The 19,206-nt window shown below is 40.9% G+C and overlaps 1 protein-coding gene across 1 annotated transcript in view; it reads left to right on the forward strand.

The window, feature by feature from the left end:
- The first annotated feature begins 14,485 nt into the window (after positions 1-14,485).
- Positions 14,486-19,206, forward strand: part of LOC133449533 (E3 ubiquitin-protein ligase RNF123) — a 113,988-nt gene continuing 109,267 nt past the window's right edge. The window contains exons 1-2 of the mRNA XM_061728697.1: positions 14,486-14,604; positions 15,751-15,835. Of these exons, the coding sequence (XP_061584681.1) occupies positions 14,523-14,604; positions 15,751-15,835 (167 nt within the window). The 5' untranslated portion in view covers positions 14,486-14,522. The remainder of the gene's footprint in view (positions 14,605-15,750; positions 15,836-19,206) is intronic.

Genomic DNA, 19,206 nt, shown 5'->3' on the forward strand with positions numbered 1-19,206 from the left:
TTATGAACGGTGCATTGTTCACATTTACACCTCGAGTCTCCTCTAGTGCTGCCCATGACACTTAGGTCTTGTGTTAAAATACTCCCTAAAGTCCCGCTGCCCCTCCACACAGAACTTTCTCATTCCCTGAAACGTAAGTGAACAGTGAAAGATCACCAGGAACATGAGTAGACCAATTCCTTATTCTAACATGCAGCACCCTCATTCAGCAGCTACAATGTGTCTGATCCACTGAAATACATCTTTGGGACGTCTTTCCAGCCTTGAACAGCATGTCTTTTCTTGCTCCCTGTTAATATTAAATGATCATAGGTAATATATCATATATAACAGACTGTTCTTGAACGTTAGAAGGTGCTTGCTTCTGCAAAGAGTCAACTCAAAATGATCTCGGTTCTAGTAAACGCTGCTTTCAGGAAACGTTTTGATTCATTTTGTTCTTCTTCTACTGCATGAACAAACATCCATGTAATGCATGTTGGTTGTACTTCTTAATAGATAGCATCATTTCAGAATCAGAAATCTAAAGTTTCCATCAGTGTTTATTTCTGTTTATCGAAATCGACATCTCCTCATTCTGAAGCTTCCTTAAAGGTTCTGTTTGAGCCCAGATGAGTTCTTGCGATCATTCAGCGTCGGTATCGGTCCGTCGTGCTCCCTCAGACAGACCTGTTGTCATCTCAGCTTCTCTGCAGATATCAGAGAACTTTTTCTTTCCTCAACCACAAGAACTCCTGCTTTTCCCTCCCCTCTTGTAACAATGATGGACCACATTTCGGGGCTTATTTCAGAAATTACAGACACTCAGCTGCTGTTGCAATGGTTGTTATAATCTGTAAGTCAACAATATTGTGGCTAAAACATGCTAACCAGAGAAAATGTGGCCCCAAGAGTTGCATAAACATGAGCAAAATAAAAATGAAGTTAGCGAAAATTATGAGAGATATCTAGTATCCAGTTCACATCAAACCTGTTTCTGTGTAAATACATTCAGTTATATTGTAATAATCCCAGGAGATATGGCTTAACATGACACCGTAATATTAACATTACAGAACAGATGCTCAGCGGACTGATCTTTATCATTTTTTATTTTTTTTGGAGGGTTTTTTTTATTTTTTTTATTATTAAGTTTTGATGTCCTGCCAATGGAGGCTCAAATCCTCCATGGCAGGACCCTTCCATACCGCATTCTCACCGACACAGACACACAATCACGCACCGTTTCCCCCTCCCCGGGGGGGTCCAGCACTGCCAGAAGGCACCCCAGGCTGCACGGCGAGCCCCGCCGGGCCCGGGTACCCCGACCCACCTATCCCAGGCCGGTGAGGGAGCGCGGGTGATGTGGGACCCCCTCCCGCCCCTGGTGTTGAGTGTATGTGATTAATGCCATAAAAACAGGGAGGGGGAGGGCCAAGTATCGATTTGACACCGACCCCCCCCCTCCCGAACTACGTGTCCTTGTCAAATGTATTTATTAAGTGTTGAATGTGCAGTGTCTATTTTGCTGTTAAAACCGTGAGGCGGGGAGTGCCGGGCCACGCGGGACAATGCCCCCCACGACCCGGGCCCCCCGCCCTTCGCCTATGTGCGTATGAATCGTGTAGGGGGGGAAGGAGGGGGAGAAGAGGCCGAAGCCAGGAGGCAGGACCAGCAAAGCCGGCCCTGATAAGACACCCGCGTCCCCCCACCGGCCATCCAGTAGACGGGGGCCGGCCCTCCGAGCCGGGCCAGGGCCCCACCGTACCTCCACGGGCGCCCCCGGCGCCGCCTGAGCCCCCAGACGGAGGGTGAAACGGTCCAACATCCTCCCATTCATACTGACAACATAAGACATAGACACCTGGGAATGGTGCCACCCCGCCGCCGCGCCCGCCCGTGCACCCCCCAGTCAGGGGAGGCCCGATCCCCGGACCCGGCCCCACCCCCCCCGAGGCCACCCCGGCGGACACCCCAAGGGTCACGGAGTCCCCACATCCGCAGGGGCACTCGGCCCCCGCCCAGCGACGGAGGACCAAGGCAGCAATGCCCCCCCAGCGCAGACAGCCACCCCCCACCCAGGCAGGGCCGGGCCCTCCGAGTGGGGCTCCCACGTCCACGGCCCAGCCCCCCCCGGGAGACCCGGAGACGCCCAAGCGCTTTCTCCAGTTTTTTCGTCTCCTGTTCATCTCATTGATTCGTCTCCTCTTGCAGCTCTTTTTTCTGTGCGGCTTCATTTTCCTTCTCGTTTTCCACCTCTCTCTTGAGTTCTGCACACTCTTGGTCTTGTGTGTCTTGTGTGCCAGAATGTTCTCCATCTAAATGCAGAAAAAACAGAGGTGATCATTTTTGGCCCTAAAAGTGAAAGGGAAAACATCACCTTGACTCTATGTCATTGACAGCTACAAATCAAGCCAGAAATCTTGGTGTAATTATTGACTCAGACCTGAACTTCAACAGCCATCTAAAGTTTATCACTAAATCTGCCTATTACCACCTGAAAAACATTGCTAGAATTAAGGGGATTCTGTCTAAACAAGACACGGAAAAACTTATCCATGCACTCATTTTCAGTAGGTTGGATTATTGCAATGGCATCTTTACAGGCCTTAACAAGAAATCTATCAGGCAGCTGCAGCTGATCCAGAACGCTGAGAGTCCTTACAAACACCAGTAAACTGGACCACATTACACCGGTCATGAAATCAGTACACTGGCTTCCACTGAGTCAAAGGATAGAGTTTAAAATCTTACTGCTGGTCTACAAAGACCTGAATGGTCTTGGACCAAAATACATGCTGGATCTGTTAGTTCCTATGAAGCTCCCAGACCCCTGAGGTTCACCTGGATCTGTTAGTTCCCTATGAAGCTCCCAGACCCCTGAGGTTCATCTGGATCTGGTTTGTTGTGGTTCCAAGAACCAGAACCAAGCAAGGTGAGGCAGCGTTCAGTTATTCTGCTCCTCACCGGTGGAACAAACTTCCTGTAGACCTGAGGTCTGCTCCAACTGTAGATCCTTTAAATCAGGCCTAAAAACATTACTGTTCACTGAAGCGTACTCCTAAATTAAATACTTACCTGCTGGACTCTACTGCCCTTATTTTTTAACAACTTGTGCTTTTTATTATTTTACCTCTTTTCTTATCATTTTATTTCATTTTATTTGTTATTTAAGCGTACTCTGAAATTAAATACCTTTTGAAAACTGTGCAAAGTTATGGATAAGCCCTGAATGCAGGTTTTTTGATGTAGAATTGTCAAATTGATTCGATTTACCGCACGAAACGGCACAGATTTCTTTCTAATACTGTATTTGACCCGGTCTTTGTAAGTTTTGACCGCATAGAAACGTAATTCCCGTCTGTTGTGTGAAATAAGACCTGGAAACAGGCATTGTGGCATAGAATTGTCAAATTGGTTTAATTCACCGTACGAATTGTGACAGATTACTTTTGTAATACTGTATTTGACCCGGTCTTTGTACGTTTTGACCGTATAGAAACGTAATTCTTGCCATTTTAAGAATATGATGTGTACCTGCTGTACTCTACTGTCCTTACTTTTTAACAACTTGTGCTTTCTATTATTTTACCTCTTTTCTTATCATTTTATTTCATTTTATTTGTTATTTATGTTTTAATTGTGTCTTGCCACTTTTAATGTTGATGTAAAGCACTTTGAATTACGTTGTGTTGAATTGTGCTACACAAATAAACTTGCCTTGTCTGGCCTTGCCTTGTGTGCTGCCAAAGATTCGTGTCTTTTCCATCTCCAGTTCCTTCAGTCCCATTTCCAGTTCTTTCCTGTAGTCTCTTGAGAACTTTCTCTCTCTCAAGAGCCTCTTCTTCTCTTTCTGTACTTTTAGAGAATTTTCCTTTTCTTGTACCTTCATCGATCTTATCTGGGCCTTTTCCTCGTTCATCGTTCGCCACAGCAGTTGCAGGTCTTTACTTTTCTCCTGCAGATCAGCTTTTGCTGCTTGGAAAGCTTCTATTTCCATCTTATGTGTTTTCTTGTCCTCACACATTTGCCATCCTTGTCTTATCAAGTCATTTTTCTTATCTTTCACATACTCCATCTCCCTCTCCATTGCTTGTTTCATTTCTTCAGCCTGTCTTTTGACCTCTTCCACTTTCTTTTTCTCATTTTCCAGTTCATCTTTCTGTTTTTGGAGGTCTCTGTTCTTCTCAGTAACTTTCCTCATCTCTTCCTCCAAACCTTGCTGTTTCTCTTTGAGGATGTTCTCATCATTCTCTACTTTGGATGTCATCCCCCGATACTGCTTCTTACTTTCTTCCAGTATCCTTTTTTCATTTGCAACCTCTTCCTCCTTTTCTTTCAACAGCTGTTTTTCAGTTTTCAGTTGCGTTACAGCCTCCTTCAGCTTTAACCATGATCTTGCCTGTTCCATTTTTTCATCATGGTTAATCTCCATTTTGGACAGTTTTTTATTTGTCTCACGGAGGGCTTTGTTCTCCTCCTGCAGCTGCTGGACCTGCTCTTCCAGTTCAGTTCTGTGTGAGTACAGTTTCTGGTTTATCAGCAGAAATCTGCCCAATTCCTCCTCAAGTTCAACAACTTTAAGGCCCAGCTTCTTGTTGTTTCTCTTTGTCTCACAGAGGGCTTTGTTCTCCTCCTGCAGCTGCTGGACCTGCTCTTCCAGTTCAGTTCTCTGTGAGTACAGGTTCTGGTTTATCATCAAAAATATGCTCAATTCCTCCTCAAGTTCAACAACCTTAAGATGGAGCTTGTTGTTGTAGTCGGACAGGAAATCGTTTTCTGCTTTGCAGTCTTCTTCCTCCATTTGGAGTTGGCCGAGACCGTCCGAGACCTGGGATTGAGCGCTGTCGTTGGCAGAGCTCACAAATCCCGGTCTCGTTGTTGGACGTCCTCTAAAAGCCATTTCAACAACGTGCACAGAAGGAAGTGGATCAAATGTTGGTGAGAGGTTCTGAAGCGTTTTCTGTGGTGTTTTCTGAGTCTTAGACGTCGTTTTCACCAGAGAAGCTCGCGACAGGCAGCGTCTTGAAGGTACAAGATACTACAGATCAGTGCAGAGTTCCATGCTGGTATTTATAGGGCACCGGATTCTAGAATGTTCGCCTTTGTGACCGCTGAACCTCCTTATGATGCAACACCCACCACTGAGCAAACACAAGTTAGCTTTTAACAATAATCCATGAGATGAAGATGTCAATAAATGTGATTTGAACCTTTACAGATTTTAAAGATATTAAAAATGTAACACATGTTAAAAGCACCAAATGAGATCTTTCACATGCAGACATGAGGTTCATAAACATGTCATTATAACGGAGGATTCACACACATGGACATTCTCTCTGAACTGGGAGGAATGTTTGATATTCACATTATTTGATGGTGAAACTGGATTTATTTTCCTTTTATTTAGTGATTGATGACATCGATCAGAGTTTTACGCTGAAATACTGATCATATCTTTCACTGCTAATTACAGTAAATGTTTATGATGTTCAGACATGCAGGTTTAAATCAAACCAGACCAAACCCAGTAACTCAGCAGACAATACGTCTTGTGACGTAACAGGGTAGTTGACCCTCTGACATTCTCCCTCCAGAATCAGACATGAAGTGCTGCATCTCTCCATCAATCATTTCAGGAGCATTTAGTCTCGTGTACAAAGGTTTGTCAAACTTCTGGTAACACAGAGAGTTACAGTGAAGCTCAGTGACTCCACAGCTCAGCGTCACATAAACATACATCCTCCCAGATGGGGGAATATGTTCCCGTATGGACAGTACTGGAGTTGAGGGGGGATGAGGGAGGATGGCTTCCCCCCTGAAATAAAAATGGTCAAAATCATCCCCCCTGTAAAACTGCCATCCCCCCTTTCCATCCCTTATGTCATTTCATCAATGAATGTGGTTTTACTGCTATTTCAACATTTAGAGTCATCACCAGAAAAATAACACGAGAAAAATGTGACAATTTTCACCAGTTTCAAGTACATTTTCACATGAAATAAGTAGGAAAATCTGCCAGTGGGACAAGATTTATCTTCTCATTACAAGCAAAAAAATCTTGTTCCACTGGCAGATTTTTCTACTTATTTCAAGTGAAAATCTACTTGAAACAGGTGAAAATTGTTGTTTTTTCCAGTGATGAGTCTTGTTTTAAGTGTAATGAGATTTTTTTACTAAAATGAGACATTTTAACTAGAAATAAGACAAATATTCTTGTTAAGATTTTGAGTTTTTGCAGTGATCCATTTTACTTATCCTGTGAAGGACAGAGTCATATTGATAAGTTCAGAAAAGTGTTTTTTATTGTTGTGTTTTGATGTATTTGATGTAAGCCCAGTGGATATTTAAAGCTTACAGAAGGCTGCATTTAACTGCTGCTATGTCATTCCTGCAGTATTTCTGCAGGTGTTTTGGTCACTGCTATTATTTGTAATATATTATATTATTTGTAATCAGCACAAAGTATCTGTCCCCATATGATAAAATCCACCATCCCCCCTGATTTTTTTACAACTCGAGTACTGCGTATGGATGTTGTTTCACTGTTGATATTTACTTGATTGTGGAGCTGATTTCATCAAATGAGTGAGATGTATTTGTGTGTTTATTTGGATATGACAAACAGGATATGAAACCTGTCATTGAGGGAAAAGTATTGATGGTCATTAATTAACCTGAGCATCGGTGAATACCGATTTTTGCGGACCACGAGGCGCAATGCATTATAAAGCACATGATAAAACATATAAAGCGCAATAAAACAGTCAGGTCATTCAAACTTTAAGGTGACGTTGACTAGATGTTGGATGATGGTTGCTTGCAAGCACTACATAATTAGTCATCTAACGTTGTCTGAAGTTGCGACCCAGAAAACTGAAGGATTTTAAGCATGCTTAATAGTGCGAAAAGTACAGTATATGCTCCCAGAACTTAAAAATCAGACTTACTGCATAGAAGACCATTTTGTGGTTGCTCATTGAAATCAGGCCAAACACACTAAATATGAGAGCCTGACTTTTTTATTTTAATCAATAAACAAATGATCTCCTCTTCCCCGGCTGAAGTCTTCGTGAAGCAGCCAAGCTGCCGTACTCCAAGTTCCTGATGTTTCCATAAGATCTGTTCATGACGGGGCTGCCAGAGAGGATCTCCCTGGGAAGACCACACCATGCACCATCTTGTCTGCCAGCAGTCAGATCCAGCTAGTTATCAAAAGCTGAGTAAAATATAAACCCAATAATCTTCACAGACCTGAGTTTCATGATGCAGATGGATATCGCTTCCTCTTTTAGTAATATTTCCTTATTTATGGTACATTTGAACCTGGGTGTCAAAACTCGTGTTGGTTTTTTAGGCCTGAACTTTTCACTGAGCAACTAAAACAAGAGATGCCTTCATCCCCGTCTCCGATGCCGGTACTCATGTTTGACATTTTAGATATTTGAAACACATCCTGTCTCCCGTCTTCAGATTGCACGTCCAAACTGTTTCATCAGTGATTTTTCTTCCCTGCAGAGACATTTAGCTCGATGAGACAAGTGGACGGCTACTCAGAACAGGAACGACAGTCACTCACACTCTTTATTGTAGTTTGGGATTTTGGTTTTTTACTCTGTGGACCTTCAGCTTTTACCTTGCAGCATCTACAGTTTGCACTATAACATTTTTTACAGATATAAATGTCATGTCCTCCTCGTCCCCCTTGTCTGGGCGTGAGTAACCACGGCCTGCAGCCATGAGGCCCGGCAGTGTCGTGTGGGCAACGACAATTACTATGTTTACATGCAGTCAAAATTCAGGTTATTGCTAATATTCTGGTTACTGAAACATTCGGAATATTCCGTTTACATGGTAATTAATCATTCGGGATATCTGGATAAAACCAGTGACGCACGGAGAACATCATGACGCAATTCCCGCCATTTCCGCTTCTTCTTCCTGTATCCAAAATCAAAACAAATGCTGCTTCGCGCAACTTTTCGCTCACCTTCTTGTAAATCTCGCTATCCCCGTACTTTCTACTGTCTACAAATGCCAAAATGTTCATATTCTTCATTACATTTATGAAGTGATTAGTCTCCTCCTCACTCCAAAAGTGTGACGTGGTCTTGCGTTTCACCGTGTTTAGAAGAACTTCCTGGACTCAAAAGACCAGAAAAAAAAAAAAAAAAAAAGACCAGGATTCCTTGTGAACAGAGCATGTGCAGAAAACAAATTCATGTTCCGTTTGATGGGGATATTCTGTTTGGCGTTTACATGACCGAATATTTGGGTTTTAAAAGGAGTAACCCAGGGGTCATATTCGGGTTTTTAAAAACCGGAATATGAGCAAATTCGGGTTATTCAAAAGGGTTATTGGCGTTTACATGGCCGTGCAAATCCGGGTTATTGCCAGGGTTTTAAAAGGGTTATTGACAGCTTTTTGAAGCTTACAGAGCAGGAGGAAAATATATGAACAACTCAAAGTCTTTTCTCTATCCAGCAGTCAGCAAAAGAACATCAGTTACTTTGTGTTGTAACTGATTACTTATCAAGTAAGAGGGCTTGGATTACATGCTTCTCTAACTAGCTCATCGCTGACATTGGTTTTCATATGGCGGATGTAATAAGAGGAAGATGTGAGATCAGCACGTGTTCAGAGGTCTCGAGCCTCCTCTGACCACACGCGTTAGTTTTCAGCCCCGGCACTGGATCTTCATTTGAGAGCCAGGCAGACGTGAAGTAAACGGGGCAGCATGTGCTGAAACAGCACCACCAATAACAGCCAAGAAAATAAAAATCACTTTGTATGCTTCGTACAAATACTTTGTTACCTTACTTAAGTAGACATTTTGGTTATCTATACTTCACTGGAGTAATTATTTTTCAGACGACTTTTTACTTTTACTCCTTACATTTTCACGCAATTATGTGTACTCTTTACTCCTTACATTTTAAAAACAGCCTCGTTACTCTATTTCATTTCGGCCTTTAAAAAAAACTATCCAGTTAAATTGCTCCATCCGGATAGAGTGAATTTGGTTGTGGTTGTTTCAGATGTTCTTGTCCAGTTTTGTTCTTACATCCGTTCCCTCAGATTCCTGCAACTAAACTTGGATGTACATTCCAATAAAGGTTAGGATAAATGATAACATGCCTCTGAAGTTTGACTTTACAATACTTATAGACAACTAGTCATCATATCTCCTGCTCTCTGAAACACATGTTAATGCTCAATAGTACACATATATGGTTCTTTAATATATTTGCATTATACTAAGATGCATTAATTTTCAATGTCTTTTGTCCTTAATGGCTTTTTTCCCCCTTACATTACTTTTACTTTTATACTTTAAGTAAGGCTGATGAATGGGATCACTTGCTTTTGTAGATACTGCTATGAGTGGGGAGGAGCCCAGCAGAGGTGGACAGAGTACTCGACCCCAGTACTTGAGTAAGAGTACAAATACTACTGGTCAAAATTTACTCTGTTACAAGTAAAAGTAGCTCAGTCAAAATATTACTCGAGTAAGAGTAGAAAAGTACTTGCTTTTAAAGGTACTTAAGTATCCAAAAGTAAATGCTTTTAAATTTACTTTCAGTAAAAGTAAGAGTAAATTTCTTATTTTCCACATCAGTAAATTACTATATTTTTTCTAAATTAATTTAAGGATCTTTTAACTATTGTTTCTGAGAATTAACTCTTTGAAACCAGCTGCACTGATGTGCTGCTTTTAGAACCACAATGTTATATAAAACCTGCAGAAACACCAAAAACAAATCAAATGAATGGCATCATAAGAGGACAGCAGATGATGCAGAGTTTATTAACAATCATGGACTGAAACCAAATGAACCTGCACCATCCAACTAAGTCTGGATCCCCCTCAAAGACCACTGCTTTACAAAAAACTACATCTCTGCTTTCAATAACTCAATGTTGAAGTCACTTAACTTTACAGGAAGGACATGTACCAGCACAATATAGCAATATAGAGCATAACAAACTGTCTCCCAATGTCTGTCTCTGTGCCTGTCTCCCAATATCCGTCTAAAAATAGGATTTTAGGGAAGAAGATAAAAGAGCAGACCTGAAAGTAACGAGTACTTTTCAGCCTTCCTAGAAATTTACTCGAGTAAAAGTAAAAATATTTGTCTTGGAAATGTATTCAAGTAAGAGTAATAAGTACCAAAGAAATCTAATACTCAAGTAAAGTACAAATCCTCTGGATATGTACTTAAGTACAGTACTCAAGTAAATGTACTCCGTTACTCTCCACCACTGCATTTAAATCATCTTTTGTTCAATTGTCATGTCAGCTGTGTGGTGATGAAAGAAAGTCACAGCAGCTGGTACATGTAACACTAAATAGGCATAATTGTTGCAGGAATATATGCAATGCTATTGCAGTCGTCTAACAACAAATTTCAGTGACAGCGAAACGGAAAAATCAGTGATTTGACATTTAATTCCCAAACTACAGAGAAAACAACAAAGAAGAGTTAACGGTTCAGTCAAGGGTGAAAAGTAAATCATGATGGATTCCTTCCTCAAGGCATACTGTACAAGTAAGGTAATTGTAGCTTTAAAGGAGCATTCTTGGGTTAAAAGTTCTGACAAGACTCAAAAATGCATAGAGTGGATATGGTCCCTAAGACAAACAGGTCTTATGAAATACTACAAGGCCAGGTGTTGCCCCTTGGGTATAGATTATTATTATTATTCTGTGTCTGTCTCAGATGGAAGTCGGTTTGGATAAAAGTGTCTGCTAAATGACAGTAGTAGTAGATGTACCCTGTATGCTTGTGTTTTTAAGTTTTTCCTTGCCTCTTGTTCTATTTTTATACTCCCTCATTTACATTTAATTGAGGGAGTTAAAAATAAAAACGCATTGTCTGTATTTTTTAATTAATTATAATAATAATATTTTTTATTAGTATTATTATTATTAATAATGATAATAAAGTGGGGAAAGTATCCCGCCATATTTCCGCTCTCGCGTTTTTTCCAGCAGCGAGATTGCGTTTGTCCCTCCTGGCCCTCGCGGCGCCCCGTACCGGCAGGGGTGTTGACAGAAATAAGAGCTTGTTTTGGAAACCATCGATCTGCGGAACAGTGATTCACCACAGCTGCAGCAGCTGGATCATCGGCGTGCTCGGCGGGTCTCGGCTGGAGCAGAGGACCGGGCAGGCGGCTGGGAGAGCTGGGAGAGCTGGGTGAGGGGAACCGTAGCCTGCTAGCCGCCGTGGCTGACCGGTACCTGCCGGAGCCGGGCTGAGCCGGGATGGGACCCGCTCCTGCTCTGGGCGGCTGTTAGTAACCCCGCTGACCCGCGCCCTGATCCGGCCGAGGGTGCTGTGTTGGTCCTGGGCCAGCGGGGTTAGGGTTAGCGGGCTAACAGGGCTGCCAGGTGCAGAGTTAAGCCTGAATTATGGCTCCAAGTTAAATCGACGCAGAGCCTACGGCGAAGGTTACGCGGCGACGCGCAATGTACGGTGCGCGTCGCCGCGTAACCAACGGCGTAGGCGCTGCGTCGATTTAACGTGGAACCATAAATCAGCCTTCAAACCACTGCTCCCTGTTTAACTCGGGGACTACAGGCATGCGCACAAGTCAGCTCACCATTTTATTAAACAAAAGAGAAGCTTTAATCCCCGCAATCCCGAGTAGCCCAGTACTGGTTTGTTAGGATGTAAAGGGCTGGTTGTGGCCAGGTGTCCCCATCACCAGCAGGTGTGTTCACCTGTAAACCAGACTCTCCTGGGCAGGTTCTGCTCTGGGACAGTCAGGTTGTTGATCGAGAGAAAGCAGCATCTCAATCACAGGTTCCTTAGGGGGCTTGAAATCCTTATAAGTGCTTGAATTTCAATGTTGTGTTTTCAAGACCTGAAAAGTGCTTGAAATTATAACTCTTGTGTCTTTCACAAAATTGGGATCAGACTGTATAGTTTAGTTATTACAAGGATAAATAACAGGGTTCCTACGGGTGCTTGAAATCCTTGAAAGTGCTTTTATTTGATTTATTTTTTACATGTAAAAAATAAATCAATAATAATTCAAGAGAAGATAAGAAAACAAAACAAAGAATGTCATACTTGAACACTTGATATCTTAATTTACATGTGCAAAAAGGAGTAGGAAGAAGTGTAAACTTATTTAATCCTACCCCCATTCACTAATCATTTAACCCGTATTTATAAATACTCACACACTGTACTAACACTGCTAAATAACAGTATTATTATTATTATTATTATTATTATATACTGTAATTATACTCACACACATACCTATACATACATACACATAGTTGAATATTTCTATATATTTGTACACACATGCCCATATAAATATTTATATAAATATACTTATTTACACTATACTGTCTCTATTAACTGCATCTGCTCTATATCTATGTATATATCTACTTACACACACATACACACATATATATATATATATATATATATATATATATATATATATATATATATATATATATATATATATATATATATATATATATACGCATACACCCATACATACCTACATATATACACATTCATACATACACACATATAATTAGCTGCCCATTTCTGAACATAAATATAAACAAATCTACCCATTCACACAATAGTGTTATCTGCAGGCCAATAAAAGCTGCTTGAATTTCAATGTTGTGTTTTCAAGGCCTGAAAAGTGCTTGAATTTTAGTTTAAAGTGCAAGTGCTTGAAATTATTACTGTCTTTAGTTATTACAAGGAGAAATAAAATCAGTAAGATGAAACATAACTAGATGTTTACAGCACAATACAATGTACATAACTGTGATAAGAAGCAGAAAAAATAATTTGAGTGTGTGTGTGTGTGTGTGTGTGTATGTATGTATATATATATATATATATTCCTGTAGATATTTTACCCCAGCAATAAGGTGGTTGAAGATTTTGAAAATGTCCCTTGAAAGTGCTTGAAAAGTGCTTGAATTTGACCTTGAAAAATGTGTAGGAACCCTGCAATTAGTCAAGGGGATTCAAAGTGATTTACAGAGACATTTAAATATTACATAGTAGAAATAAAACACTGTAGGAGTTTGGGAACAAAACAGCTGATGAATGCTTTTTGTGGACGAAGGAAAAACTTGTGTTGTTTATTTCCGTCTCTCCTTAACTAACAGTAACAGAACACTAACTGAAAAGCCGTCATCATCGTTATTAATGGCTAGATTCTTGTGAATTCTAACCCACTGAAGCTACACCGTGTCCTGCTAGTGAGTGGCCACTACAACACATGATTTAAGTTTAAACAAAAAAGAAATAAAATAAAACAAAGTCGAACAAAAAAAGTTTCAAAGCAGTAATTAAAGACAGACAGACAGACATTAGTTAAAAGGCAAGGCAAGTTTATTTGTATAGCACAATTCAACACAAGGTAATTCAAAGTGCTTTACATCAACATTAAAAGCAGCAAGACACAATTAAACAGTAAATAACAAATAAAATGAAATAAAATGATAAGAAAAGAGGTAAAATAATAAAAAGCACAAGTTGTTAAAAAGTAAGGGCAGTAGAGTACAGCAGGTAAGTATTTAATTTAAGAGCACGCCTCAGTAAACAGTAATGTTTTTAACCCTGATTGAAAGGAGCTAACACTTTGAGCAGACCTCAAAGGGAACAGCATCACATTTAGTCTTAGAAAGCTTGGAAACGATTGCAAGACCATTTTTACAAACAATGTGGAGTTCAATGACAGGACTTGTGCCACAATGTCCTGTGGACAGATGAGACCAAAGTTTAGTTGTTTGGCCTTGATGGCCAGTGACACACACACCACTTCAGGAAAATGTCACACACTCACTGTCAAGCAGTACAATTCAATTTTATTTATATTGCATTGCTATTACAACAGAAGTTGTCTCTAGGATCTTTCCGTAGACCAGAACATGACCCCTGAGCAATTATTACATAAACATAGCATAAACATGATGGTGGTTGGGTGGCAGTGATGCAGGAATGATCCAAACTCAGCGGTCGACCACGGCTTCATACAAAAATATGCCTAATAATGTTTTGGTTGGGCTGGTTAGAAGAATTATTTTTAATTAATAAATACTAAGACATCCTTGGCTGTTCTAACAAGAAGATGCAGCACAAGATTTCCACACAGACATGACAGAAGGCAAGTGATGGAGACGGTCAGGGAAAAGTTGCAGTTGGAGCAAAGTTTTGCACATAAATGTCCATTATTTTTGTGGCAATGAGAGATAAAGCTTAGTAAACATACATTTAAATAAACATGAGTTTGCTGACGTGCTCTAATGACCTGTTGTGCTTTTAAAGGTAAAGCCATTGATGGGGAAAAGGCAGTGGTGGGAGGTGTGGCTATGTTCTCATAGCCAGTAAAACGTTAGTGTCTGTGACTAAGTCATGAGGGAAGGTCTTATCCTGTGGTTCACATGTGAGTCCTGTACAGTACTACACTATTGCCAGCACCAGTCGCTAAAGATGATGGATGTTTCTGTCAGCAGTGTATGGAGCGGTAATTCCTGACTGACAGAATGAGCACGAAGGGAGGTGGAACGGCTCTGACCCGCCGCAACTACGAGCTGTCTTCAGACACCGACAAACCCAGAAACACAGGTACGGAAACTGGCTGGAAGTGGGGAAAGGACTATCCTGACTACAGGAAATGCAACCTCCGATCTAAACAAGTAGGGACCAAAATGTAAAGCAAAATGTAATAACAGGATGCAATATTCTCCAAATCTCACAAATCCATATTTTATTCACGGTAGAACATAGGAAACATCAGATGTTTACTGTTGGACGTTTAACCATATAGTGATGCAGTTTGGAATGAACTGTTCTCATACGTCTGGGCACTGACGTGACCAGGTGATGGAGTCTTTGGAGATTACAGTTGTCCCATTCTTGTCTGATACAGCATTGGAGTTCAACAGGTCTAGCTCTGGCTCAGTTCTTTAAAGATGCTCCAAAAGTCTTAATTTAGTGAAAGGTCTTGCTGTTTCTGTAGGCACTAACAGGAAGTTACTACTGTTTAGTCCTGAAGATGCAGCGTACATGCCCCCCACGACCACACTCTAAGGCTGGATTCCCACAGCAGCATCTGCCGAAAGTTGGGATGATTTTCACCTCTTCCCATTTCAGTGCACGTGTCAGCCAAACAAGCAGCCAATCCAGTGTGAGTCAGTCAGCTCAGAGAAGAGGACGGTGTCCTGGAACATGTTAACATTTGATCTCTTGCTCTCTTGTCAGAGCTTCAACTTGCATTTGTGGATCTTTTGATATTATGTGCTGCAGATATTCAAAGACATCTGAGACTCTGATTCTCTAAGTTGATGTTTTTATACCCAATGATGTACTGACCTGTTGAAAACCTAATTAATTGTAGGCGTTCCTCCAGGTGTTTCTTTTTAGCCCCACTTTCTTTTCTAGTCTTGTTGCTTTTGTTGGCCACATTTCAACTTTCTTATGTTTTATTTTCAGTGTTCTATAATGACTCATATAGTATGTTTGTGAGATTTGTACTCTTTGAAAATTGGGCTCCTACCCGTGTATGGACGTGTCTCACTGAGATGACTTTATCAAGTATCGAATTAGATTAAATAAAAAAAATCTGAGAATTCTGCAAGAAACTTGGTTACGGTCAGGTGAAAAATACAAGTGATTTTGATGATTTCCACTGAAGTTGGACTTTATGGACTCTAGTATGACTAAACTTTTCAGAGTCACACTCCATCCTCATCGTCCTCGTCCTTCTGTTAGGTATCGTCAACGAGAGGCTGCTGAGTGACTACCTGCACCATGTGTTTCCTCTGAACAAACAAGCGCCGCCACCGGCCCCGCTCAGGTAAGAGACCGTAACACTACATAACCTGCAAGGGCTGGGGAGCCAGAAAATGTACCTCACTAAAGGACAACTGAAGGTCACAAAACTGAACAAACCTCAAGGCTAGTCTAACGATGTCCTATGGAAAGATGAGACCAAAATGGAGTTGTTTGGTCTTGATGTCCATCACTTACTACGTTTACATGCAGTCAAAATTCAGGTTATTGCTAATATTCAGGTTACTGAAACATTCGGAATATTCCGTTTACATGCGTGCGCTAACAGGGTTATCCCTGTATACATGGTAATTAATCATTCGTCATCAAAACAGCGACGCGCAGAGAACGTGATGACGCAATTAGCGTCATTTCCGCTTCCTCTTCCTGTATCCAAATTCAAAACAAATGCTGCTTCGCGCAACTTTTCGCTCACCTTCTTTTAATTCTCGCTATCCCGGTACTTTCTACCGTCTACAAATGCCAAAATGTTCATATCCTTCATTACATTTATGAAGTGATTAGTCTCCTCCTGGTCTTGCGTTTCTCCGTGTTTATAAGAACGTCCTGGACTCAAAAGACCAGGATTCCTTGTGAACAGAACATGCGCAGAAAACAAATTCCTGTTCCGTTGGATGGGGATATTCCGTTTGGTGTTTACATGACCGAATATTTGGGTTTTAAAAGGAGTAACCCAGGGGTCATATTCAGGTTTTTAAGAACCGGAATATGAGAAAATTCCGGTTATTCAAAGGGGTTATTGGTGTTTACATGGCCGTGCAAATTCGGGTTATTGCCTATAATATTCAGGTTTTAAAAGGGTTATTGACTGCATGTAAACGCAGTCACTGTGTTCGCAGAAAACCCAAACGCAGCATTTTAGCGCCTCGTACCTACTCCCAAGCATGGTGGTGGAGGTGTGATGATGGGGCCACAGGACCCGGCTACCTCGTAGTCATTGCATTTGTCTAAGGTCCACTACGTTGAAATAAGGTTTAATATGTTTACAGACTGGCACATTAAAGACAAATGAACATGAGAATAAAATAAGGGGGTACAAACCTTTGCTCAAGACGATTTACAGTTTACAGTTATAGTCTGGACACATTTACTGCACTGGCCAGTAGTGAGATGTGACATAAACAACTAGGAAATGTCATTGACCTCTTCATACAGCTCTTTTTGTTCAGTCAATACTTATTTTAACTTCATTAATCGGTATAAATGAGTTAAACTGATTAGATGTAATTGTTGAATCTGTTCACTGACTGCTATAATGAACATTTAGACTAGTTTGGAACATGAAACTTTAAACTGCCGGTCTGTTTGAGCCAAACGTGGCCACGTCCACTGAGGAAAAACTGTTAGATTTGACATTCAGTAATCAGGTGGAACTTTTCATTGATCACACATTGTCCTTGTTTTCATGACTTCTGAAAGTCTAACACAAGCAGATAAACAGACGGAGGAAGCTGAATGGCCCTGTTACATTTCAGCATTTACATTTCTGCTGTTCTAGCACATAACATTTGTTACTATTTAGATTCCTGCTGGGAAACAGTGTGGACTGTGTTTCAGTCGTTCCTTCTAGTGGCCTCTTCTCTTTAAGCCGGCAGGTTCATGTTTCCTTCAGCACTTCTATAGATAGATCCAGTCTGGACACACTGAATATGCTTCCATGAGCTACTATTATTAGACCACACTTCTATGTAGATAATACTCAGCTATAGCTATCCCTGAAGACAGAGACTTTTATGATAGCCGGACTGCAAACATGTCTTAGTTGCATAAAGGCTTGGATGACTATCATCCTTCCACTAAACTCAAATAAGACTGAAGTTATTGTCTTTGGATACGGGGTTTACAGAATTAGAGGATACAATTGATCATAGTATTTTTTATTTTTTATTTTTTTTTACGTGTTTACGTGTTTTGAAATCCTGGTGGCTCCTCGTGAAGGAATCGTACAGTTGAAGCAGCTACGACCCGATTGGCCTCATCCTTTCACAGAGAGCATGCACAATCTCTGATGTCAAGTCAAAAACTATTATTTGTAGTTTAAAGTGTTGCAAATTCACATTACAAATCATGTTTTAATAGCAGAAAAAAAAAGAAGGCCGCAATTCCCACGTCTGCCCAGCCTATTCCTTGTCCAATCACGACGTTGTCTAATCTTTTTTCATTTATCGCCACACAGAATGGCACAAATGCACGTTTGTTTTTGCTGAGCATCTTTGGTGTCTCCCACTTCGGGGTTCCTCCTCTTCCACTTCTTTTTGACGTTGCAGTTCCAGTAACAGAAGTCCAACGTGAGGATTATGAACGTATAGTGTGAGCAGACGGTGCATCAGAGCATCGGCTCGTACAGTGTGAGACCATAAATCGTGAGCTGCGAACTTTCGAACTCAGCGATCTAGTCGTGCAGTTTGAGATGGGGCTGAATCAAACGATTTAAAATATCGCACAGTGTATGCCTAGCTTAATGTAAAAGGAATCACATTAGCATGGTTAAAGTTGAATTTATCTGACACGTTCCAGGTTGTACATGTGAATGAGGAGTCTTTAGGTTACTCATGGTGTTCCGCAATTGTACTTTACTTTACAAGTTGTCTCTAGGATCTTTCCAGAAGTTCAGAACATGACCCCCGAGCAATTATTCCTTTAAAAATGGCAAGTAAAATCAAGTAGGGAAGGAGACTAGCAGCTGCACTGTGAAGAGGTCATCTTCATCACTGGTTGAAGGCTACTATCCAGGGAGAAGCAGAATAATCCTGCTTCAAACTCATCCTTTACTACTGCTTGCATCAGTTGGGTCCTTTGGTTGAGCCGCGACTTTAACTCCAGACCATTCCAGGTTGACTAACTTGATCCTAAGCCAACAGGTAACCTACGTGGATCCATGTTGGCTCAGTGGAACGGCCTCGGCCCACAGTCACCCAAGAATTTCTTTTTGATTTGATTTGATTTGTTTATTTGCACAACATAAAAAAACGGTACAAAAGTTTAAATGAACATAAAAAAACATGAAAATATGTGCAGGTGAGAAAGGAAGCCCTAAATGGGCTTATTCAAAGTTCTCACCAGGAAAAATAGATTGTATTGAAATAATAGCAAGAACAAAAAAAAACAAACAAAAAAAAAAAACAGCATTCAAAAAAGATTGATATAAACAGACAATTTCTCGGTGTGCACGTGCAGAAGTGAGTCCACATTAAGTGGAAGCACTTCTAGACGCTTGGTCAAATTTCCAGCTGACCAGCCAAGGCCCGGGGGGGCGACTCTGCTCCCTCTGTCCACATTTTCAATCTCATTTTGTTAGCGACATCTGAAATTATAATATTTGGGTAGATTTGTTAAGAATGAATATGAGGTAAAATTAGTTAGCATCATAGATTA

Source organism: Cololabis saira, chromosome 8, assembly GCF_033807715.1.
Source record: "Cololabis saira isolate AMF1-May2022 chromosome 8, fColSai1.1, whole genome shotgun sequence".
Classification (NCBI taxonomy): Eukaryota; Metazoa; Chordata; class Actinopteri; order Beloniformes; family Belonidae; genus Cololabis; species Cololabis saira.